The sequence below is a fragment of the Nerophis ophidion genome, linkage group LG02 (assembly GCF_033978795.1).
Source record: "Nerophis ophidion isolate RoL-2023_Sa linkage group LG02, RoL_Noph_v1.0, whole genome shotgun sequence".
NCBI lineage: Eukaryota > Metazoa > Chordata > Actinopteri > Syngnathiformes > Syngnathidae > Nerophis > Nerophis ophidion.
This window is the reverse complement of record NC_084612.1, coordinates 3,927,129-3,952,747: the sequence shown is the minus strand read 5'-3', so window position 1 is coordinate 3,952,747 and position 25,619 is coordinate 3,927,129. Positions and strand designations below refer to the sequence as shown.

Below are 25,619 nucleotides of genomic sequence, written 5' to 3'. Positions count from 1 at the left end.
GGATCCCCCGGGAAGAGTTAGACGAAGTGGCTGGGGAGAGGGAAGTCTGGGTTTCTCTGCTTAGGCTGTTGCCCCCGCGACCCGACCTCGGATAAGCGGAAGAAGATGGATGGATGGATGGATGAGGTATTATTCAATAAATATATTTATAAAGGATTTTTGAATTTTTGCTATTTTAAAAAAAATCTCACGTACCCCTTGGCATGCCTTCAAGTACCATGAATTGATTTACGCGGACCCCGACTAAAACAAGTTGAAAAACTTATTGGGGTGTTACCATTTAGTGGTCAATTGTACGGAATATGTACTGAACTGTGCAATCTACTAATAAAAGGTTTCAATTAATCAATCAATCAAAAAAGTACCCCCAGGGGTACGCGTACCGCCATTTTGAGAACCACTGAATTAAACAATATTTAAGTTAAACTAATTTGCGGTTACATGGAGTTTTTTCTCCCACAATAAAAATAAAGAATACATTTAGTAAGAAATTTTACAGTACTTTATTGATACATATAATTTCCAGGCAAATAAAATGAAGTGGTGGTCCACATCTGGCCCCCGGGCCTTGAGTTTGACACCTGTGATCTAGATTAAACAGTAAGGAAGGGCCGAATGCAGCTGAGATAGGCTCCAGCACCCCCCGCGACCCCAAAAGGGACAAGCGGTAGGAAATTGATGGATGGAAGGGAGAAACATACAGAAGAAAAGGTGTTGACAAAAATATAAATAGGAGTTGAATGACAGACAAAAGTCCATCCATCCATCCATTTCCTACCGCTTATTGCCTTTGGAGTCGCGGGGGGCGCTGGTGCCTATCTCAGCTACAATCGGGCGGAAGGCGGTATACACCCTGGACAAGTCGCAACCTCATCGCAAGGCCAACACAGATAGTCAGACAACATTCACACACTAGGGCCAATTTAGTATTATACTAAAATAAGAGTAAGAAATAGAGACTCAATGCAGTACATAAGATTATTAATAAACATTGACTAAAACTATAAAATACAAGTTATTGGTAAGACTGCGCACTTGTAGATTAAATGTTCGAAATGTAGGTAAACTTTAGCCTAGCTTAGCCTAATTAGCTCCGCTGTTTTCTACCTACGATTTTATATTTTATAGGCTGTCATTAAAATTAATTTGAATTAAAATATCTTGTCCGACCCCGATTCAGTTCAAATTAATCACGGGAAACTTTACCTTGACGTCTTAATGTGACAGCCGGCCATGTTTCTGGATGTGACGGCATTTCCGGTTTGGAGCATGATGTCACTTCCTCTACGCGCCACGCGGGTTTGTTATGGTCGTTTATTTCATGACGTTGGCGCATGACAATTTTTACTGTGGTATTTGTTTATGCATTAAACATAAAAATTACAATTTATAATCTTAAATAAAGCATCTAGAGCTTATTGTACATTATATCATATTTTGTCTTACTCATACAATCATGGAAAAGTTATTACAAATAGAAATGTAAAATTGTCTCGCTAACAGTTGTATTAAAAACAGTTAAATAACTATTTTAAAATAAAGATTTAAAATATCAAATGAAAATGCAATAAGAATAAACAGAATTCCTGATGAATAGCAAGTAAAATAAATTAGAATAGGTAAAGAAGGAATATCCGGTTTGGAGCGTGACGTCACTTCCCTTACGCCCCACGTGGGATTGTTATGTTCGTTTATTTAATTACTAGACAATTTTACCGTAGTATTTATTTATCAATTACACCTACACGTGAACTTTACATTAAAACGCTCTCTACCTCTAACAACAAAAAAAGCTGTGAAAACGATGATACTGTGTTCCAAATTTAAGTTATTTAATGAATCTGAATGAGCCTATGGCTTTGCACTTTGTTTATTATATATATATATATATATTTTTGTATTCTATTTTTGTTATTTTCATGTTTTATAATGATTTATATTGTTCTTTCACTTACTGTTTGTAATTGTTGAAATTTATAAATAAACATTTAAAATAAATAAATATATATATAAACAAATTGCACCTACACATAAAGATTACATTTGATCCTCATCTTAAAGCAGGGGTGTCCAAACTTTTTCCACTTAGGGCCGCAAACTGAAAAATTAAAGCAAGCGGGAGCCATTTTGACATTTTTTAAAAAATTTAAAAAACAATACAATGTATGTAAAACCAATAAACATTTCGGCCTCCACTCAAGCTTGATCTCGGGGACCCCAAAGGGTTTTGGTCCAAAAAATATTAAAAATGTGTCATTATTCAGTATTATTGTGTTTTATTATTATTCAAGTTTCAAATCGCCAGATCAACATCAGGTCCATGTGTCATTATAATGATTTTAAAGATTTAAGTTGGATGCTCTTTTTGTCAAAGAAAACCCTGTTTTTATATTGAAAAAAAAACACAAAACATGCAATATTATCACTAAATTTTTTTTTTAAGTGGAATATTTGAGATTATATAACAATTGGAGCCTTAAAAAAGTCTCTAATAACACCATTGATTCATTATTATTTTTGAGCAGTGACACTTAAAAACAAATCATACTAAAATGATTGGGGATCCAAAACGGTCTTACTATTGGAAGTGTTTTACTTTTTACTTTTAACACAATAATCTCGAGATCAACTTCAGATTTATTCGTCAATTATAAGTTTTATTGTTGTTTATGTTTTTTGTTTGTTCATTTTAGTCCCTTTTATAAAAAAACAGCTCGGTTTTTTATATGGCAAACACAAAATATGCAACATTTCCCCCCCAAAATATCTCAAAGTGGAAAAATTTAACGTGACGTATTTGGAGCCTTTAATAGGTCAAATATTCATAATCAATCAATCAATCAATGTTTACTTATATAGCCCTAAATCACTAGTGTCTCAAAGGGCTGCACAAACCACTACGACATCCTCGGGCAAGGAAAACCCACACCCAGTGGGACATCGGTGACAATAATGACTATGAGAACATGATACTGTGATACTGATGATACTGATGACTATGAGAACATATGAGAACATGATACTGTGAAAGATCAATCCATAATGGATCCAACACAGTCGCGAGAGTCCAGTCCAAAGCGGATCCAACACAGCAGCGAGAGTCCCGTTCACAGCGGAGCCAGCAGGAAACCATCCCAAGCGGAGGCTGATCAGCAGCGCAGAGATGTCCCCAGCCGATACACAGGCGAGCAGTACATGGCCACCGGATCGGACCGGACTCCCTCCACAAAGGAGAGTGGGACATAGAAGAAAAAGAAAAGAAACGGCAGATCAACTGGTCTAAAAAGGGAGTCTATTTAAAGGCTAGAGTATACAAATGAGTTTTAAGGTGAGACTTAAATGCTTCTACTGAGGTGGCATCTCGAACTGTTACCGGGAGGGCATTCCAGAGTACTGGAGCCCGAAATGAAAAAGCTCTACAGCCCGCAGACTTTTTTTGGGCTTTGGGGATCACTAATAAGCCGGAGTCCTTTGAACGCAGATTTCTTGCCGGGACATATGGTACAATACAATCGGCAAGATAGGATGGAGCTAGACCGTGTAGTATTTTATACGTAAGTAGTAAAACCTTAAAGTCACATCTTAAGTGCACAGGAAGCCAGTGCAGGTGAGCCAGTACAGGTATATATGTATGTATATATGTATATAAAGGTATATACAGTACAGGCGTAATGTGATCAAACTTTCTTGTTCTTATCAAAAGTCTAGCAGCCGCATTTTGTACCAACTGTAATCTTTTAATGCTAGACATGGGGAGACCGGAAAATAATACGTTACAGTAATCGAGGCGAGACGTAACAAACGCATGGATAATGATCTCAGCGTCTTTAGTGGACAGAATGGAGCCAATTTTAGCGATATTATAATGACATTGTTTTTGATTCATTATTATTTTTTAAAGAAAGAAACAGCTTGCATGGCAGCTTTGTATTATTATAGTAAACATTGCAACATTTTCTTGTTACATTTCACCCGTTTGCACTTTTATACCACTTTTTGTTTTAACATTTTTTCAATCTTAATTTTAAAATGTGCCGTAAAGAGGGTGTTAAAAAATGACATACGGGCCGCACTTTAGACACTGCTGTCTTAAAGCATCAAGAGTGTCATGATCCGCCTCCCGGATCATACATAGTTTTTGTTCTTGAGTCCTTTTGTGTGTTTTCTGATTATTTTTGGACTCTTCCTGTTCTGAGTTTTGCATTTCCTGCTTTATCTTGTTTCCATGGTTTTTAATTTGTCCCACCTGCTCTTGCTTGTTAGGCGCACCTGTGTTCTATTGTTTCTGTATTTAAGCCTACCTCCTCTCTTGGTTCGTTGTTTGCTCCATGCAACACTCACGTCGATGTCTATACTTGTGCTAAGTCTCGCCTTAGCTTCTCGTCCGCTCGGCACGCTTATTTTGGACTCTTGACTCTCTGCTACGTTTAGCATTAGCTTCTCATGCATAGGCACCCACTTTCTTTTGCTTTTTGTACCAGTGTTTCTTTTATTCTTTGTATTAAACCAAGCTCCTACCTGCAATTCCTGCCTGTTTGGTCCTCATGCATCCTTGGGTGACAAAACGCGCATCCGCAGTGCGTTTACAAAGTGACAAAGAGCTTCTTTTACATATTTTATTGTGTTTGTCTTACTCATACAATCATAGAAACATTATTTCAAATAGAAATGTAAAATTGTCTAGCTTACAGTTGTATTACAAATAAACAAAAATCATTCTTTTGGTATTCAGGCAAATCCAACACTCACACACACACCGACGCAGCAGCAATTTCCCCTCAACAGTGTACAAATATCAGGCACAAATTACTTAAAAAAAATACAAACCGCTTGATACAGGATAAAAATCACATTTTGGGATAGAAATATAGCTTCGGTGTCACATACAGTGGGGCAAAAAAGTATTTAGTCAGTCACCGATAGTGCAAGTTCTCCCACTTAAAATGATGACAGAGGTCTGTAATTTTCATCATAGGTACACTTCAACTGTGAGAGAAAGAATGTGGAAAAAAAAATGTAGGAATTTAAAAAAAATTATTTGTAAATTATGGTGGAAAATAAGTATTTGGTCAACCATTCAAAGCTCTCACTGATGGAAGGAGGTTTTGGCTCAAAATCTCACGATACATGGCCCCATTCATTCTTTCCTTAACACGGATCAATCGTCCTGTCCCCTTAGCAGAAAAACAGCCCCAAAGCATGATGTTTCCACCCCCATGCTTCACAGTAGGTGTGGTGTTCTTGGGATGCAACTCAGTATTCTTCTTCCTCCAAACTCGACGAGTTGAGTTTATACCAAAATGGATACATGGATGATACAGAAGAGGATTGGGAGAATGTCATGTGGTCAGATGAAACCAAAATAGAACTTTTTGGTATAAACTCAACTCGTCGTGTTTGCACTGAGTTGCATCCCAAGAACACCACACCTACTGTGAAGCATGGGGGTGAAAACATCATGCTTTGGGGCTGTTTTTCTGCTAAGGGGACAGGACGATTGATCCGTGTTAAGGAAAGAATGAATGGGGCCATGTATTGTGAGATTTTGAGCCAAAACCTCCTTCCATCAGTGAGAGCTTTGAATGGCTGACAAAATACTTATTTTCCACCATAATTTACAAATAAATGATTTAAAATTCCTACAATGTGAATTCCTGGATTTTTTTTTCACAGTTGAAGTGTACCTATGAGGAAAATTACAGACCTCTGTCATCATTTTAAGTGGGAGAACTTGCACAATCGGTGGCTGACTAAATACTTTTTTGCCCCACTGTACATCCACATTAAATTGGGTTTAGGATACATAAAAAGTCCATCTATTGCATTCAGAGGCAGAGGAGAAGATGCAGGTGGCAGTGGCCTAACTACATGCAGCAAAGGAGTCTTTCAAAAACACAGAAGCTCTCTGGGACCCGAAACCGTGAAAAGGTTTAAATTCCGCGTCCCTTGCCTTACATTCTGACTCTGACCTATGCCGGCGTCACACGCGCTCTGAAAACTTCATCTTCACTGCTCGCCGCCTTGTCGCATGGCGGCCCTCACTTGGCAGCGCTTGTGCTTCATGGTGAGGCCGTACTCCGGAGTCATGTCCACGGCTTCCCCGGGCGCCGCGTGGAACCGTAGCTTCTGCACCAACATGGCCAGGAAGAGGAAGACCTCCTGTTGCGCGATGACCTGGCCGATGCAGCGGCGCTTGCCCAGGCCGAAGATCATCACCTTCTCGCCGTCCACCTTGTTGAGCTCCGTGCCGTCGGCGCTCAGGAAGCGGTCTGGGTCGAAGGACGACGGCTCATCCCAGAGTTCGCTGAATAGACGAAATGCATTCATGGCGTGTCCACATATGAGCCTTATGGTTAAATTGGCATAACCTACAAAACCAGTGAAGTTGGCACGTGGTGTAATTCTTAAATAAAAACGGAATACAATGATTTGCAAATCCTTTTCAACTTATATTCAATTGGATAGACTGCAAAGACAACATATTTGATGTTCCAACTGAGAAACTTATTTTTTTGTGCAAGAATTTAATGGCAGCAACACATTGCAAAAAAGTTGGCACAGAGCATTTTTACCACTGAGTTACATGGCCTTTCCTTTTAACAACACTCAATAAACGTTTGGGAACTGAGGTGACCAATTTTTTTAAGCTTTTCAGGTGGAATTATTTCCCATTCTTGCTTGATGTACAGCTTAAGTTGTTCAACAGTCCGGGGTCTCCGTTGTGGTATTTTAGGTTTCACATTTCCAATGGGAGACAGGTCTGGACTACAGTCTAGTACTCGCACTCTTTTACTACTTGGCATTGTCTTGCTGAAATAAGCAGGGGCGTCCATGATAGCGTTGCTTGGATGGCAACATATGTTGCTCCAAAACCTGTATGTGCCTTTCAGCATTAATGATGCCTTCACAGATGTGTAAGTTACCCATGCCTTGGGCACTAATACACCTCCATACCATCACAGATGCTGGCTTTTCAACTTTGCGCCTATAACAATCGGTAGGGTTCTTTTTCTCTTTGTTCCGGAGTACACAGCATCCACAGTTTCCAAAAACAATTTGAAATGTGGACTCGTCAGACCACAGAACACTTTTCCACTTCGCATCAGTCCATCTTAGCTTGGGTACAGCGAAGCCAGCGGCGTTTCTGGGTGTTGTTGATAAATGGCTTTAGCTTTTGTTTTGGCAAACTCTACACAAGGCCAAGGCCTTCACCCACACAGAAGGCCTCATGTCCAAATATGAGTTTGGCTCCCATTTCCCCCCAGAGGACACCAAATCCCAACAGCTGAAGACCACCACTAATCAGGAAGGCTCTCACCTGAAGCAATCAAATTCACTCCTTTTAAGTCTGCAGCTCCAGCTCAAACTTCAGGCCAACAAACACTGCTCAAGGACAAATGACCAAATACAGAAGTGACAACTCTTTACAGAGACTAGGGTGGCTGACGGTGAGATAACTTTATATCATTTTGATGTTTGGATTTGATATGTTGAATGTATTTTAATTGCCAAGTGGTTGCTTGTTAAATGTTTAAATGTCAAATCCAAGCTGTTAAGGGTCACTATATGTACTTTTGGTAACACGTTTACTTTAAGAATGGTTTATTGTAATTTGTTTATATTTGTCTCTAATTTATCAACCTTTTCCAAAGGTTTTTTCACCTTACAGTTATTCAATAAAAAAAAAAAGAGACAATCAAGTCCAAAATAAAAGGAGAAACAAAGATTTGTCTACAAAACTACTATCGAGGTGCAAAACCGTTATTTTCAAATTAAAATTATTTATAACTTCTTACCCACGGGGAAAATGTTAAAACTATGGAATATGACTGAGTCAGATGATTGCCGCTTTTGCTGTGAGGAATCTGAATCCACCCTGCATTTGTTTTGGTATTGTCATATTGTGTCTTCTTTTTGGGTGGAAGTTGAAAAAACGTGTTCAAGGATTGGTTTGTTTATGAAGCTTGATATAGTTTCTGTTATTTTAGGAGAGTTTATTGACAAGCATGACTTAGTCAATTTAATCATAGTACTTGGTAAAAGGTTTATTTTTAAGGCCAAAAATAGATATTCACTTAGTATTACTTTCTTTAAAACATTTATTCAGTATTTTTTAACTTTAGAAAGATACATGATTGACAACGATAATGATGCCAAAAAACATGAAAAAAGATGGGAAATCCTTAAAGGCTTATTATGAAAATGTAATAATGTTTATAGATATGCAACAACAGTAACATATATGCTATCTGTTGTTGTGTTCCCTTTTTTGGAGTGTAGAAAATGAAGGTGTGTGTTGAGTCTGACTTGGACATAATATGGACTATACACAAATGCTTTTTATGAAAATGTAATTTTGTTAATAACTTATATGCAATCTGTTGTTCCCCTAATTTTTGTTGTTGTACATGGATGAGGGTGTGTGTTGCTGAGCCCCACTTGGACATTGTCTGGACTGGACCTGGTTTTAAAAACCTTTTAGACAAGTCTAATTCCATTAACAACCTGGTCTGATGAAGATAAGGTTATTTTTTTTATTTTTTTAATAAAATAAAATGAGATTTTAAAAAAAAGGAAAACAATGACATTTTTTTGGGATAAAAAAGAAAGTAAAATCATATAAAACAATTATATTGAAAATAGTAATTAATGATAGTGTTAGTGGACCGGCGACAGACACAATCATGTGTGTTTCAGGGACTGTGTCCCTTGCAGACTGTGTTATATATGTTGTGGGAACCAGCATTTTGGTAGCAGAAAGAAACAACCCTTTTTTGTGTGAGTGGGTGTGGCTGGGTGTGAATGGGGGAGGGAGGGGTTTTCTTTGGGGGGTCGATGCACTGATGGAAAGTGTATCTTGTGTGTTTTTGTGTTGATTTAATAAAAAAAAAAAAAATAAATAAAAAAAAAGATTAGTCTCATCATTGGATTGAAGCAAGGAGTAAAGTTCCAGTGAAACCCCTGGTCAAAATATATAAACCCTTTTCAAGTTAGGGGAGAACACAAACAAACAAACATAACTTGACAGCTTTACATAGTAGCCTTTTAACTTGCATTTACAAATATAGAAACTGTATTTACTGACAGTTGTTTTCTGAAGTTTTCCTGAGCCCATGTGGTGATATCCTTAACACACTGATTTCGGATTTTGATGCGGTACCGCCTGAGGGATCAAAGGTCACGGCATTCAATGTTGGTTTTTCGGCTTTGCCGCTTACGTGCAGTGATTTCTCCAGATTCTCCGAACCTTTTGATGATATTACGGACCGTGGATGGTGGGAATCCCTAAATTCCTTGCAATAGCTTGTTGGGAAATGTTGTTCTTAAACGCATTTTTTCGCCCCATCCTTGTTTGTGAATGACTGCGCATTTAATGGAAGCTGCTTTTATACCCAATCATGGCACCCACCTGTTCCCAATTAGCCTGTTCACCTGTGGGATGTTCTAAATAAGTGTTTGATGAGCATTCCTCAACTTTCTCAGTCTTTTTTGCCACTTGCATCATATTCCAAATGAGCTATTATTTGCAAAAATAACAAAGTTTTCCAGTCCGATCGTTAAATATCTTGTCTTTGCAGACTATTCAATTGAATATAAGTTGAAAAGGATTTGCAAATCTTTGTATTCTGTTTTTATTTACGATTTATAGTATGTGCCACCTTCACTGGTTTTGGTTTTTGTACTTACGGGTCGTGGTTGATCTGCCACTGGTTGATGAAGACACAGGTGTCTTTGGGGATGAAGAAGCCATTCAATGATGTGTCCTTGGTGGTGCTGGACGGACATAAAAAGATAATTACTGAGGCGTCCAACCCTTGTGAAAGCATCGCACACCTGCGGCCGGGTGAAGCTCACCAGTGGGGGATGGTGAAGGGCAGGAATGAAGAGTGCCGAAAGATCTCCAGGATGAAGGCCTCCAGCTGGGGCAGGCTGCTTTTGTCGGATAAAAGAGGATTGCGGTGAAGTCCCACTTTGTTTTCTGGAAATGAGAAGGGGACGTGAGTAGATGTGATGTGTGTGTGTTGGAATTCCACGGCTGAATCCCCAACCGATGCTTACTAAGTTCCTGATGAAGTCGTTCCTGGATCTCGGGATAAGCCACCATGTACATGACGGCCCAGGACAGCGCAGTTGAGACGGTGTCGAAGCCTGGAAGGGAACAGTACTCCTTCAGAAGCCGCCAAGAGACATCTCCGGAACGCTTCGCAAATTCCAACCCACCTGCTCCGAAGAGGTCGTTGACGATCCCTACAATCTTCCCGTCCGACACTTGGATGTTGGAGTTCTCGTCCAGCTTCCTGTCCTCGCAGTGATCGATGAGGGAGTCGGTGATGTCCCTGATGTTCTCCTGAAAGTGGATCAACAAACGTGACGTCAATCGATTGCTAAAAGGGGCAGATCATAATTGAATTTTTGACAATTTTGCGTGGTTTCCTATGGGTTGTAGACTTTGGAATGCATGCTAGCATCAGGGGCATGACAAAAACATGATACAATCTGTAATAGAATAGACTTCGTCATTATATTTGCATATAACGAGATTAAAGACTCCAATTTAAGGTGCGGGAGTGGGAACAAATATGGGGTGAAATTAATAACACAAGAGGTAATAAAGGAAAAACTGACAATTGAAATAAACAGATTACTATCCAATTAAAATAATAAGCAATCCTGTAAAATATATAAAACACTATAGAAATACAAAATACTGTACAATATACAGAACAAGACAAGCTGTATACTGGAACTGATAGGAACACAAATAACAATATTATAAAGAGTACGACGTCCTTCGAAGATCATTATTTTGTTAGCAAATCTGTAACGGATGTGACGCTTTATACCAGGGGTCGGGAACCTTTTTGGCTGAGAGAGCCATACAAGCCAAATATTTTAAAAAGTATTTTCCGTGAGAGCCATATAATATTTTTTTTTAAGACTGATCACAACTAAATGTGTGCATTTTTAAGTAAGACCAACATTTTTAGAGTATAACAAGTCTCTTATTCTTTTTAATAACATTGTTATTCTGAAGCTAACCAACAATAAATAAAATATTTCTTACCATTAACGTGACTTCTTGAACAGGTGCGGTAGAAACCGAATGGATGGATTAAAATGCATGAGGATGTTTAGTATTTTGAACGTTATTTTTAACACTGTGATTACCAGCGGAATTATTCATTAATTACCGTGTTAAGCAATGTCCGCTAAGATTTATCTGAGAGCCAGGTGCAGTCATCAAAAGAGCCACATCTGGCTCTAGAGCCATAGGTTCCCTACCTCTGATTTATACAAACCCCGTTTTTGTACGAGTCGGGAAATTGTGTTAGATGTAAATATAAACGGAATACAATGATTTGCAAATCCTTTTCAACCCATATTCAATTGAATGCATGATAAATACAAGATATTTTAAGTCCAAACTCATACATTTTTTTTTTTTTCGCAAATAATAATTAACTTCAAAATTAATGACTGCAACACGTGCCAAAGTAGTTGGGAAAGGGCATGTTCACCACTGTGTTACATCACATTTTCTTTTAACAACACTCAATAAACGTTTGGGAACTGAGGAAACTAATTGTTGAATCTTTGAAAGTGGAATTATTTACCATTCTTGCTTGATGTACAGCTTAAGTTGTTTAACGGTCCGGGGTCTCCATTGTGATATTTTAGGCTTCATATTGTGCCACACATTTTCGATGGGAGACATGTCTGGACTGCAGGCGGGCCAGGAAAGTACCCGCACTCTTTTACTATAAAGCCACGCCGTTGTAACACGAGACTTGGCACTGTTTTGCTGAAATAAGCAGGGGCGTCCATGATATTGTTGCTTGTATGACAACATATGTTGCTCCAAAACCTGTATGGACCATTCAGCATTAATGGTGCCTTCACAGATGTGTAAGTTACCCATGCCTTGGGCACTAATACACCCCCACACCATCACAGATGCTGGCTTTTGAACTTTGCGCCTATAACAATCCGGATGGTTATTTTCGTCTTTGTTCCGGAGGACACCACGTCCACAGTTTCCAAATATAATTTGAAATGTGGACTCGTCAGACCACAGAACACTTTTCCACTCTGCATCAGTCCATCTTAGATGAGTTCGGGCCCAGCGGCGTTCCTTGGTGTTGTCGATAAATGGCTTTCGCTTTACATAGTAGTTGCACTAAGACTTACAGATGTAGCGGCCAACTCTAGATACTGACAGTGGTTTCATGAAGTGTTCCTGAGCCCATGTGGTGATATCCTTTACACACTGATGTCGGCAGTATTGCCTGAGGGATCAAAGGTCCGTAATATCATCGCTTAAGTGCAGTGATTTCTCCAGATTCTCTGAACCTTTTGATGATTTTATGGACCGTAGATGGTAAAATCCCTAAATTGCTTGCAGTATCTCGTTGAGAAATGTTGTTCTAAAACTGTTCAACAATTTGCTTACAAAGTGTTTGTGAATTACTTAACATTTCATGGAAGCTGCTTTTTTACCCAATCATGGCACCCACCTGTTCCCAATTAGCCCGCACACCTGTGGGATGTTCCAAATAAGTGTTTGATGAGCATTCCTCTACTTTATCAGTATTTATTGCCACCTTTCCCAACTTCTTGGTCACGTGTCGCTGGCATCAAATTCTAAAGTTAATGATTATTTGCAAAATAAAACATGTTTATCAGTTTTAACATCAAATATGTTGTCTTTGTAGCATATTTAACTGAATGTGGGTTGAAAATGATTTGCAAATCATTGTATTCTGTTTATATTTACATCTAACACAATTTCCCAACTCATATGGAAACAGGGTTTGTACTTCCTGAATGTTATAAACCACATATTGGTTTCTTTGGACTCATATAGGACTAGGAAAACATGTGAAAAGATACAAAAAGTTACACAGTAGCTACCATTAACGCTGTGCAGACAAAATGAAGACCAGGGATCAATCAACCCACTGACAATGCATGTGCTGCCGGGCACAAAATGGCTACACGCTGAGAGGCACACAATGGTTGGATGTAATGTTTGTATACTGAGACAAGGTTAGTACGCAAAAGCATATTTTCAGTCTGTGGTTTGTAAAAAATCAAAAAGTCCGTACAATGAGGTAAATTAAAGGCCTACAGAAATGAGATTTGTCTTATTTAAACGGGGATAGCAGGTCCGTTCTATGTGTCATACTTGATTATTTCGCGATATTGCCATATTTTTGCTGAAAGGATTTAGTAGAGAACATCGACGATAAAATTCGCAACTTTTGGTCGCTAATAAAAAAGCCTTGCCTTCACCGGAAGTAGCAGACGATGTGCGCGTGACGTCACGGGTTGTCGGACTCCTCACATCCTCACATTATTTATAATCATAGCCACCAGCAGCAAGAGCGATTCGGACCGAGAAAGCGACAATTTCCCCATTAATTTGAGCGAGGATGAAAGATTTGTGGATGAGGAAAGTTAGAGTGAAGCACTAGAAAAAAAAAAGGCGAGTGCAGTGGGAGCAATTCAGATGTTATTACACACATTTACTAGGATAATTTTTGAAAATCCCTTATCTGCTTATTGTTTTAATAGTGTTTTAGTGAGATTATAAAGTCATACCTGAAAGTTGGAGAGCTGCGGTGACCGCCAGTGTCTCTGAGAGAAGCCAATGGAGGAGCCAAGATCACAGCTGCCTTTTTGACAGCTGCTGCAGGAGGACGCTAGCTCCGCACAAGTCTCCGGTAAGAGCGGACGTAATATCACAATTTTCTCATCCAAAAACTTGCTGGTTGACATGTGGTAGATAAACATGTTCGCTATAGCTTCACAACAAACAAAGAAACACCGGGTGTGTTTCGGTTGCTAAAGGCAGCTGCAATCCACCGCTTTCCACCAACAGCATTCTTCTTTGTAGTCTCCATTATTAATTGAACAAATTGCAAAAGATTCAGCAACACAGATGTCCAAAATACTGTGTAATTATGCGATAAAAAGAGACAACTTTTAGCCGTAAGTGGTGCTGGGCTAAAATGTCCGCTACAACCCGGGACGTCACAAACACGCGTCAGCATTCCGCGATTTTCAACAAGAAACTCCACGGGAAATTTAAAAATTGTCATTTAGTAAACTAAAGCGGTCATATTGGCATGTGTTGCAATGTTAATATTTCATCATTGATATATAAACTATCAGACTGCGTGCTCGGTAGGAGTGGGGTTTTGAGGCCTTTAAAGGGGAACATTATCACAATTTCAGAAGGGTTAAAACCAATAAAAATCCGTCTCCAGTGGTTTATTTTATTTTTCGAAGTTTTAAAAAAAATTTTACCCATCATGGAATATCCCGAAAAAAGGCTTTAAAGTGCCTGATTTTCGCTATCTTTAAATCCATCTTCCATTTTCCTGTGACGACATTTAGTGATGCCATTATCAATCAATCAATCAATGTTTACTTATATAGCCCTAAATCACTAGTGTCTCAAAGGGCTGCACAAACCACCACAACATCCTCGGTAGGCCCACATAAGGGCAAGGAAAACTCACACCCAGTGGGACGTCGGTGACAATGATGACTATGAGAACCTTGGAGAGGAGGAAAGCAATGGATGTCGAGCGGGTCTAACATGATACTGTGAAAGTTCAATCCACAATGGATCCAACACAGTCGAGAGAGTCCAGTCCAAAGGAGCTCTTTGTATTATTAGGTCCATCAGTGCTAAATATTATAAACTTATCACTCTCCTCGGGCACTGTTCCCCTAGCATTCAAAAAAGCGGTTATTCATCCTCTTCTTAAAAGACCTAACCTCGATCCTGACTTCATGGTAAACTACCGACCGGTGTCTCACCTTCCCTTTATTTCAAAAATCCTCGAAAAAATTGTTGCGGAGCAGTTAAATGAACACTTAGCGTCTAACAATCTATGTGAAACCTTTCAATCCGGTTTCAGGGCAAATCACTCCACGGAGACAGCCCTCGCAAAAATGACTAATGATCTACTGCTAACGATGGATTCTGATGCGTCATCTATGTTGCTGCTCCTCGATCTTAGCGCTGCTTTCGATACCGTTGATCATAATATTTTATTAGAACGTATCAAAACACGAATTGGTATGTCAGACTTAGCCCTGTCTTGGTTTAACTCTTATCTTACTGATAGGATGCAGTGTGTCTCCCATAACAATGTGACCTCGGACTACGTTAAGGTAACGTGTGGAGTTCCCCAGGGTTGATAACACAGCGAGATATAGCGACATTAGGTGGGTTTCAGACTCGGATTTCAGCGGCTTAAGCGATTCAACAGATTACGCATGTATTGAAACCGATGATTGGAGTATGGCGCCGGATAGCGAAAACGAAATTGAAGAAGAAACTGTAGCTATTAAGCGAATAGCTATTGACGCTATTCGGCGATTGCCTTCTATTGAGTGTCGCAGGGTATCCATACATCTCTGTGCCATGTCTGTCGTATCATCGCCGGTAAAATGTGCAGGAGCAACTTAAATCCGTTGATTGGTAAGTGTTTGTTTGGCATTACATGTGGCTGGAGTGAAAGGCTGGATTCAAATATAGCTACAAATGTACATACAGCTAGCCTAAATAGCATGTTAGCATCGATTAGCTGGCAGTCATTCCGCGACCAAATATGTCTCATTAGCACATAAGTCAATAACATCAAAAAAAGTCACCTTTGTGATTTCGTTGACTTTATCGTTGGAAATGCATCTGCTTTGAGTGTCGCAGGGTATCCATACATCTCTGTGCCATGTCTGTCGTAGTATTGCCGGTAAAATGTACAAACGAGGGACTTTCCGATCTTTTGACACTGGAGCAACTTAAATCTGTCATGGTCCGCTATGCGGATCGTTTATTGTTTTGTCGTTTATAGGTTCTACTCATGTTTAGTTCTAGACTTGGCAGATCCTTGTTTTTGTGCAGTTCCTGTTTTGTCTCGTTTCCATGGTTTCGTCATTTGTTCACCTGCTCTGGCGTCAGGCACACCTGTGTTCTAATTATTGCTGGAGTATATAAGCCTGCGTTATTCCTTAGTTCGTCCTTGCTCCATTGTTTGCTTTACACAACAAGTCACGGTTAGTATCCCGTCTTGGAGTTTCTTTTGTGCCAAGTTCCGCCTTAGCTTCGCGTGCGCTCGGCACGTCTTTTGTTTTGTACTTTAGTCCCCTGCTAAGTTTTAGCTTTAGCTTCCCGTGCGTAGGCATGCCCTTTATTTTGTCATTTTGTGTCAGTGTTCTGTTGTTGTATTAAAAATGAAGTTCTTACCTGCACTCCTGCCTGACTGGTCGTGTGCATCCATGAGGTGGCAACTCCGCGCAGCAAGTGCGCCGAACGCGTGACAAAATCTCTCGATTGGTAAGTGTTTGTTTGGCATTAAATGTGGGTGGAGGGAAAGGCTGGATGCAAATATAGCTACAAATGAGGCATAACGATGCAATATGTATATACAGCTAGCCTAAATAGCATGTTAACATCGATTAGCATGCCGTGCTAATCGATGCTCACTCCACGTAAGTCAACTTGAATCCCTCCCTGATCGTGTTGTTACACCCTCCGACAACACACCGACGAGGCATGATGTCTCCAAGGTACGGAAAACAGTCGAAAAAAGGGAAAATAACAGAGCTGATTTGACTCGATGTTTGTAATGTGTTTGAGAAAATGGTGGATTGACTACCTAGGTGATGTCACAACGCCCCCGAGAGCGAATAATAGAAAGGCGTTTAATTCGCCAAAATTCACCCATTTAGAGTTTGGAAATCCATCCATCCATCCATTTTCTACCGCTTATTCCCTTTCGGGGTCGCGGGGGGCGCTGGCGCCTATCTCAGCTACAATCGGGCGGAAGGCGGGGTACACCCTGGACAAGTCGCCACCTCATCGCAGGGCCAACACAGATAGACAGACAACATTCACACACTAGGGCCAATTTAGTGTTGCCAATCAACCTATCCCCAGGTGCATGTATTAAAGATTTGGATTTTACAACTAATAACTCAATTCACTTGAGATATTTGGGAGGAGGAATTGACTCTCAAATTCAACACGATTATCGAATCAAATGAAAATGTTTTCAAACATAATACAATTTCTTCAAAACAGAAGGTTTTAAAAGCTCCACTAAGGTTAATAAATGACACATATGTGCAAGTAAGCCTAAAAAATTATATTTTTAAAAATGATTCTTGAAAATTAAGTATTGATTCAGAATCGTAACAGGAATCGCAAATTGGATATAGTTTTTTTTCCGGCCACCCTTAAAATTTTACGGAATCAACCTTCCATCCATCCATTTTCTACCGCTTATTCCCTTTGGAGTGGCGGGGGCGCTGGTGCCTATCTCAGATGTACACCCTGGACAAGTCGCCACCTCATCGGTTAAGAAATAGACCTCCTTTTTAGACCAGTTGATCTGCCGCTTCTTTTCTTTCTCCTATGTCCCCCCGTCCCTTGTGGAGGGGGTCCGGTCCGATGACCATGGATGAAGTACTGACTGTCCAGAGTCGAGACCCAGGATGGACCGCTCGTCGGGACCCAGGATGGACCGCTCGCCTGTATCGGTTGGGGACATCTCTACGCTTCTGATCCGCTTGAGATGGTTTCCTGTGGACGGGACTCTCACTGCTGTCTTGGAGCCACTATGGATTGAACTTTCACAGTATCATGTTAGACCCGCTCGACATCCATTGCTTTCGGTCCCCTAGAGGGGGGGGTTGCCCACATCTGAGGTCCTCTCCAAGGTTTCTCATAGTCAGCACTGTCATGGCGTCCCACTGAATGTGAATTCTCCCTGCCCACTGGGTGTGAGTTTTCCTTGCCCTTTTGTGGGTTCTTCCGAGGATGTTGTAGTCGTAATGATTTGTGCAGTCCTTTGAGACATTTGTGATTTGGGGCTATATAAATAAACATTGATTGATTGAAGAAAATATATGGTCTTTTTTCTGCAACATCAAGGTATATATTGACGCTTACATAGGTCTGGTGATAATGTTCCCCTTTAATGTGAAGGCCTAAGGTGTGTGACTGGTGGGAAAATGAGAGCTCTTGACGGTGGCTGTGTTTGAATGTGTTTTGAAGTCCCAGGCACCTGCTTGTGTTTACCTAATGTTGAGTCCGCCCCTGGCTAGCATACACACAAAAAAAACAGATGTCAAAGCTTTATGACCAGAGAAGAACATCAGTAACTTATGGACAATTAGTGGTTTTCTAGCCAAGAGATTTGGCTTGATGGTGGCTATGTTTTTCAACCATGCTTGCTCAAAATTTGCACAATTGTGCCTGCCAGTCCCTTAAAAGGTGCTACTTTTTTGTGGTGATTCGGCTTAACACTGGAAACTTTACATAATTACACAGTATTCTGGACATCTGTGTTGCTGAATCTTTTGCAATTTGTTCAATTAATAATGGAGACGTCAAAGAAGAATGCTGTTGGTGGAATGCGGTAGATTGCAGCTGCCTTGAGCAACCTAAACACAGCCGGTGTTTCTTTGTTTGTTGTGAAGCTCTAATATGGAACAGAGTGGTCAAGCGAACATGTTTCCAGACCACATGTCAACCGGCAGGTTTCGGTGAGAAAATTGTGGTAATAAGTCGGCTCTTACCGGAGACATCAGCAGAGCTTGCATCCTCCTGCAGCAGCTGTGACTTTTTTGGCTCCTCCATGGCTTCCATCAGAGACACTGGCGGTCAACACACCCCTCCGACTTTCAGGTATGACTTTATAATCTCACTAAAACACTAATAACACAATAATCAGATAAGGAATTTTCCAGAATTATCCGAGTAAATGTGTCTAATAACATCTGAATTGCTCTCACTGCCCTAGCCTTTTTTTTCTCTTTTAGCTCGGTTGGTAGAGCGGCCGTGCCAGCAACTTGAGGGTCGCAGGTTCGATTCCCGCTTCCGCCGTCCTAGTCACTGCCGTTGTGTCCTTGGGCAAGACACTTTACCCACCTGCTCCCAGTGCATCCCCACACTGGTTTAAATGTAACTTAGATATTGGGTTTCACTATGTAAAGCACTTTGAGTCACTAGAGAAAAGCGCTATGTAAATATACTTCACTTCACTTCTAGTGCTTCACTCTAACTTTCCTCATCCACAAATCTTTCATCCTCGCTCAAATTAATGGGGAAATTGTCCCTTTCTCGGTCCGAATCGCTTTTGCTGCTGGTGGCTATGATTATAAACAATGTGAGGATGTGAGGAGCTCTACAACCCGTGACGTCACGCGCACATCGTCTGCTACTTCCGATACAGGCAAGGCTTTTTTATTAGCGACCAAAAGTTGCGATCTTTATCGTCGATGTTCTCTACTAAATCCTTTCAGCAAAAATATGGCAATATCGCAAAATGATCAAGTATGACACATAGAATGGACCTGTTATCCCCGTTTAAATAAGAAAAATCTCATTTCAGTAGGCCTTTAAAGTACCACTGATAGTCACACCCACACACAACCGAGCTATGGGGCGGCATAGCTCGGTTGGTAGAGTGGCCGTGCCAGCAACTTGAGGGTTGCAGGTTCGATTCCCGCGTGTGCCATCCTAGTTACTGCCGTTGTGTCCTTGGGCAAGACACTTTACCCACCTGCTCCCAGTGCCACCCACACTGGTTTAAATGTAACTTAGATATTGGGTGTCACTATGTAAAGCGCTTTGAGTCACTTGAGAAAAGCGCTATATAAATATAATTCACTAATTCACTTTAAAGTACCACTGATAGTCACACCCACACATTAGGTCTGGTGAAATTACTCCCTGCATTTGACCCATCCCCTTGTTCCAAATCCTTTCAGCAAAAATATGGCAGTATCGCAAAATGATCAAGTATGACACGTAGAATGGACCTGCAATCCCCGTTTGAATAAGAACATCTCATTTCAGTAGGCCTTTAAAGTACCACTGATAGTCACACCCACACACTAGGTCTGGTGAAACTGCTCCCTGCATTTGACCCATCCCCTTGTTCCACCCCCTGGGAGGTGAGGGGAGCAGTGAGCAGTAGCGGTGGCCGCGCTCGGGAAACATTTCGGTGATTTAAGTCCCAATTCCAACCCTTGATGCTGAGTGCCAAACAGGGAGTTAAAGGGTTCTATTCTTTTAGTCTTTGGTATGGCCTGGCCGGGGTTTGAACTCAAGACCTACTGATCTCAGGGCGGACACTTTTACCACCAGGGTTAGGATTAAACGCCACATTTGTCAGCAAAATAAAGCAGATGTCGCCTTAGAAGTTAGTTAGTTGGGGTGTGTCATGACGGTACCTTGTCAAAGGTGGCGTAGTGGTCCATGACGATCTTCTGCACAAAATCATTGAATCGGTTGTTGAGGCTGACAAACTTCCTCATGGTGGCGCTGGGCAGGAACTGGAGTGCCGGGATGAAGTCGGCGGGGTTGCCGCCGCCCACCACCTGGCCGAACTCGTTGCTGAGGTACACCAGGCCGACGAGCTCCTGGTCGTCGTGGTCGTAGCGGCGGCCGAAGCACATGCCGCAGATGACGTTGGCCACCGACACCACGATGTGGCGGAAGGGGTCGAAGCCGCCGTCGGCCTTCATGACGCTGTCGAGCCGTTTGATCAGATACTCGCCCTCCTTGCAGATGTGCTCCTCCAGCATGCACGAGTACTCCGACGTGGTGCCATCCAGCGTGGCGAAGGAGCGCAGGGCGCTGTAGGCCAGCTTCCTGCGAGCCCGCCAGACGCCGGCCTGGTCCGTGCTGAAGGAGAGACTCTTGCCGTCGTTGATGAAGCGGAAGCTGTACAGGTCGGGCCTTCCCGAGAAGTCCTCGCCTTGCTTGACCAGAGCCTGCCGGACCGTTTCGCTGCCGCTCAGCACCACCACGGGGCGCATGCCGATCTGGATCTGGAACACGGGGCCGTAGCGTTTGCTCATGTCGGTGAGACTCAGATAGGGTCTGCTGCCCATCTCCAGCATGTTCCCGATGACCGGCAAGGGTCTGGGCCCGGGGAGACGCTTGAGCCCCTCGGGAACGACCACGCGGAAAGACTTGAGCACCAGGTAGACCAGACAGAGCGTGATACCGGCCACCAAGCTCTCGGACACGGACACGGGTCCGAGATAGGGCATCGTCATTAGCGCCATGATTTCCTTGCTTCTAGAGCACCTGGGAATCAGAGGTGGAACATTAGGAGCAGAGAGTGGCAGTGTTGCGCAACATGCCCACTACCTGCTGCAGAGTGGGAATTATCACGCAAAGCGATGCATGCCGTGCAACGACAAAGGACTTAAGGGTAATTATCTGCAAAGACGCGGGAGATGTTTTTCGACCATGCTCAAACCTAACAGGCCTCTCGGTTCCTTGAAAGTGTGGGCCCAATTTCAAGTTAGAGTGGGTATTTTTGCAACACACGTGTGAGAAATTTCAAGTCAGTTCCATGCACGGGAGTCAAACTTTGTGGTTCGATGACAAGCAGAGGCAACGCAGAAGCGATGCATGTTTTGACAAAGGTTTGCCCTTTTTTTTCTGGAAGACTGTGATCACAAAGTGTCACATGACCCTACCTGGTTAAAAGGTACGGCCGTGCAAAGTGATGCATTGTGCTGAATGTAGAACGATAGAGAAGGTGCTTGGAATAATCAATGCAAGTAACAATCACTCTGGCAGCCTCCTGAATCAGACTTGCAGAAAATGAGCTTACCTTAGTCCTGCAAATGAGCAACGCCACAAAGCAATTCACCCAATTGGGCCAAATATTGCCAAGCTGAGTCCAACTTTACGCTCCCCGCTTCCCCAAAAGAGAGAAAGGGCTCTTGCTTTATAGCGTGCTCCTCAACTTGATTGGCTGCAGCTCATGATGTAATCACCCTCCCTCCCTCCAACTTCTGTGTTTGTCATGAATGAAGTCTGGTGCACGGAAAAGGTGTGTGTGCGCGTGTGTATGTGATGTGTGTGTGTTTATTTCGAAACAGCAGTAGTACATAAAAGCTGTCTGCAACAAAGTTTTTACGGCCTTTAAGGGCGTTTTATATTGCTGATAAGGTCTTAATAGGCTGTCATTGGCCGCTCTAATTTCCAAGACTACAAACGGCGGCTGTAATAAGAACTTCAAGAGTTTTACATGCAGTCTGAGTTTCTCGTATAATATATCATACTATCTATCTATCTATCTATATATATATATATATATATATATATATATATATATATATATATATGTAGTCTGTTTTTCTCGCATCATATATTATACTATATATATATATAGTATAATATAGATAAGAGTAATATATATATATATATATATATATATATATAGTATATGATACGAGAAAAAATATACATATAGGCAGTCTGATTTTCTTGTATCATATATTATACTATATATATATATACACACACGTATAATATATGATACAAGAAAGTCAGAGTGCATGTAAAACTCATTATCACATATACATAGATGTATGTGTGTGTATATATGTATGTATGTATTTATATATATATGTATATATATATATATATATATATATATTTGTATGTATATATATACACATATATATATATATACATACATATATGTATATATACATATGTATATAGACATATATACACATACACATATATATGTACAGTTAATATATATGTATATATCTTTATATTTATATAAATATATATATATATATATCTTTATATATATATATATATATATATATATATGTATGTGCATATATACATTTATATACATATATGTGTGTGTGTGTATATATATGTGTGTGTATATATACTTATGCATATATATATATATATATCCATTTTCTACCGCTTATTCCCTTATGGGGTCGCGGGGGGCGCTGGCGCCTATCTCAGCTACAATCGGGCGGAAGGCGGGGTACACCCTGGACAAGTCGCTACCTCATCGCAGGGCCAACATTGATAGACAGACAGCATTCACACTCACATTCACACACTAGGGCCAATTTAGTGTTGCCAATCAACCTATCCCCAGGTGCATGTTTTTGGAAGTGGGAGGAAGCCGGAGTACCCGGAGGGAACCCACGCATTCACGGGGAGAACATGCAAACTCCACACAGAAAGATCCCGAGCCTGGGATTGAACCCAGGACTTCAGGACCTTCGTATTGTGAGGCAGAGGCACTAACCCCTCTGCCACCCAGAAGCCATGTATATATATATATATATATATATATATATATATATATATATATATATATATATATATATGTGTGTATATATGTATATATGTATACATACAGTAGGATAATATGATAATAAAATATATATACAAATATTTTCTAATATTATATAAATACTTATTTTACTCTTAATAATTTATAATTGACATGTTTGAAATGTGAAATCTGCACACAACTAAAGTCAGACTCTGCTTATTTCTTTACAGTAATCTCTTCCAATGAGTCTTTTTGAACGCAAAACAAATCTCGGTGTAACTTTTCGGTAGCATTTGGGCTCAGAGGGAGGGAAGTGTCCAGAATCCAATCATGCACGTGGAGTCTAGCGGAGGTTTCTGTGTGACAACATCTACCACCCAGGCAGCGTTAAGTCCTGATAAAGCAGTCGAATGCCATTGCGTGCTAGTACCTGTTAGTGGGAGTTAAACATTGACCAGTTGCGTGAGAGCGCAGTGATCAAACCCTCACCTCCCCTTTGAGGTAACCTTGCTGGGGGGGGGGATTCGACTGTAAGTGTAGACGAGTTCAACACCAGCTTTTTTTTTTAATCTACATTCACTGTAACCTGCATGCAATCATATGTAGCAATAATACAATTTTATTATTTCAACTTAACCTGGTCAGTATCTTCACTAATGTTGTTGTTTCTCCCTAAAGTACAATTGTTGGTTTGCAAAAAAATAATGTAATGTTAAAACATAATAATACAAATAGTCTTCTGGAATAATTAAGCATCTACTTAAAGTTGCAAGATAGAGTCGCAATGTTTATAAAAATAATGTTTCAAAATGATGACCATGTAACTTTTTTTACTTTGTCTTTTTGAACAAAAGACAGGTACTTTGACCACCCCCGAACTGTGAACCATCACTGTAGACACGTTTCACCTTTGATCACTAAAGACACTTTAACTGCTGCTGTGACCCAAGGTCACCTCCATATTTACCCTGTTGACTGTCAATCAGAATGTGCAATAATGTTATGTTACTTACTGTGCCTTGTATATACATTTTTAGTTTTAGTTTTAGCTAAGTACCGTGTTACTTGTTGAAGGGTGGACTAGCAAAGTAAGATTTTCATCCATCCATTTTCTACCACTTATTCCCTTTTGGGGTCGCGGGGGGCGCTGGCGCCTATTTTCATTGTACTGCAAATTGTCTAACTGTGCATATGACAATAAACAATCTTAAATCTTGAATCTTGAAATGTTACGAGAAAGGTAGGAATGTTGCATAGTCTCAATGTTTCTGGTTTAAAGTCACGCTGTTACAAGAAAAAGAAAGAAATAAAAAGACGTCGAATGTTACAACATTTTATTTGTAATGTAACAATTTCCTTGTCGCAAGTAAAGGTTGAAATGTTACCTGTCACACGTTACGGGAAGAAATAAATTGGAACGGTAAGTCATTTATTTCTGATTTTCCATCATTTTCATCCTATTGTTGCAAGAAAAGGTTGTAATGTTACGTGTCATACATTAAGTTGTAATGTTGCAAAATAAAAGTCATGCTGTAATTAAAAAAAAAAAATAACAATAATTGTGTGAAATTTAATTTGAAATGACACATTATTATCTTTGTAATGCTACAAGAAAAGGTTGGAACGTTACATGTCACACAATAGGTCGTAATGTTACTAAATTGAAGTCATGCTGTTACAAAAAAATGTCGGATGAATACGAAATTTAATTTGTATTGTTACATTATTAAATGATAAATGGGTTGTACTTGTATAGCGCTTTCCTACCTTCAAGGTACTCAAAGCGCTTTGACACTACTTCCACATTTACCCATTCACACACACATTCACACACTGATGGAGGGAGCTGCCATGCAAGGCGCTAACCGGCACCCATCAGGAGCAAGGGAGAAGTGTCTTGCTCAGGACACAACGGACGTGACGAGGTTGGTACTAGGTGGGGATTGAACCAAGGACCCTCGGGTTGCGCACAGCCACTCTCCCACTGTCCCACGCCGTCACATCGTAATGTTACGGGAAGAGGTGGAAATGTTACACGTCATACACTAAGTCGTAATGCAACGACTTAGTGTAAGCAATGCTGTTACAAGAAGAAAAGTCGTAATGTGGCAAAATGTATTTGTAATGTCACAATATTCACATAATGTTGTCACATATTATGTTGTAATGTTGCTGGATTAGAGTTATGCTGTAACAAGGAACATGTTGGAATGTTTTTCATTTGTAATGTTACAATCGTAATGTTACGACAACATTTTGGAATTTTACAAATTACACATTAAATCGGAACGTTGCTGGATTAAAGTCGCGCTGTTACAAGAAAAATGTTGGCGCGTTATTTAATTTTCAATGGTACAGTATTCTTATCGTAATGTTAAGACCAAATTTAGGGATTTTACAAATTTCACATTAAGTCGTAATGTTGCTGGATTAACGTCACGCTGTTACAAGAACAATCTTGAAGCGTCATTTAATTTT

At 40.5% G+C, this 25,619-nt stretch overlaps 2 protein-coding genes across 26 annotated transcripts in view; both read right to left on the bottom strand.

Moving 5' to 3' along the window:
- The window catches only part of LOC133536104 (uncharacterized), a 33,656-nt gene extending 32,372 nt beyond the window's left edge, over window positions 1-1,284 (bottom strand). For 16 of the 25 annotated variants that reach the window (XR_009802386.1, XR_009802387.1, XR_009802401.1 and 13 more), the window contains exon 1: window positions 1,207-1,284. Coding sequence is in view for 9 of the 25 variants with exons in the window: in XM_061876373.1 (XP_061732357.1) it covers window positions 1,207-1,271 (65 nt within the window). In the remaining 16 variants the exon portion in view is untranslated. The remainder of the gene's footprint in view (window positions 1-1,206) is intronic. The other 9 variants (XM_061876373.1, XM_061876362.1, XM_061876383.1 and 6 more) reach the window with 1 other exon arrangement.
- Window positions 1,285-4,602: 3,318 nt separating this feature from the next.
- LOC133536082 (cytochrome P450 1A1) lies at window positions 4,603-21,813 on the bottom strand. Its single transcript, XM_061876283.1, has 7 exons — window positions 21,654-21,813; window positions 20,257-21,118; window positions 10,222-10,348; window positions 10,060-10,149; window positions 9,856-9,979; window positions 9,688-9,774; window positions 4,603-6,304 (listed from the first exon to the last, which is right to left on the bottom strand). Exons 2-7 carry the CDS (start codon window positions 21,094-21,096, stop codon window positions 6,007-6,009), a joined length of 1,566 nt encoding a protein of 521 aa, XP_061732267.1. The 5' UTR covers window positions 21,097-21,118; window positions 21,654-21,813; the 3' UTR covers window positions 4,603-6,006.
- Between the last annotated feature and the right edge of the window lie 3,806 nt (window positions 21,814-25,619).

Excerpts from the sequence above, each read along its gene's own strand:
- LOC133536082 (XM_061876283.1), bottom strand. The coding sequence starts at position 21,096 with ATGGCGCTAATGACGATGCCCTATCTCGGACCCGTGTCCGTGTCCGAG. Across the intron at positions 10,150-10,221 it reads CAACGACCTCTTCGGAGCAG|GCTTCGACACCGTCTCAACT; the intron begins GTGGGTTGGAAT and ends GTTCCCTTCCAG. Across the intron at positions 9,775-9,855 it reads CCCTTCACCATCCCCCACTG|CACCACCAAGGACACATCAT; the intron begins GTGAGCTTCACC and ends ATGTCCGTCCAG.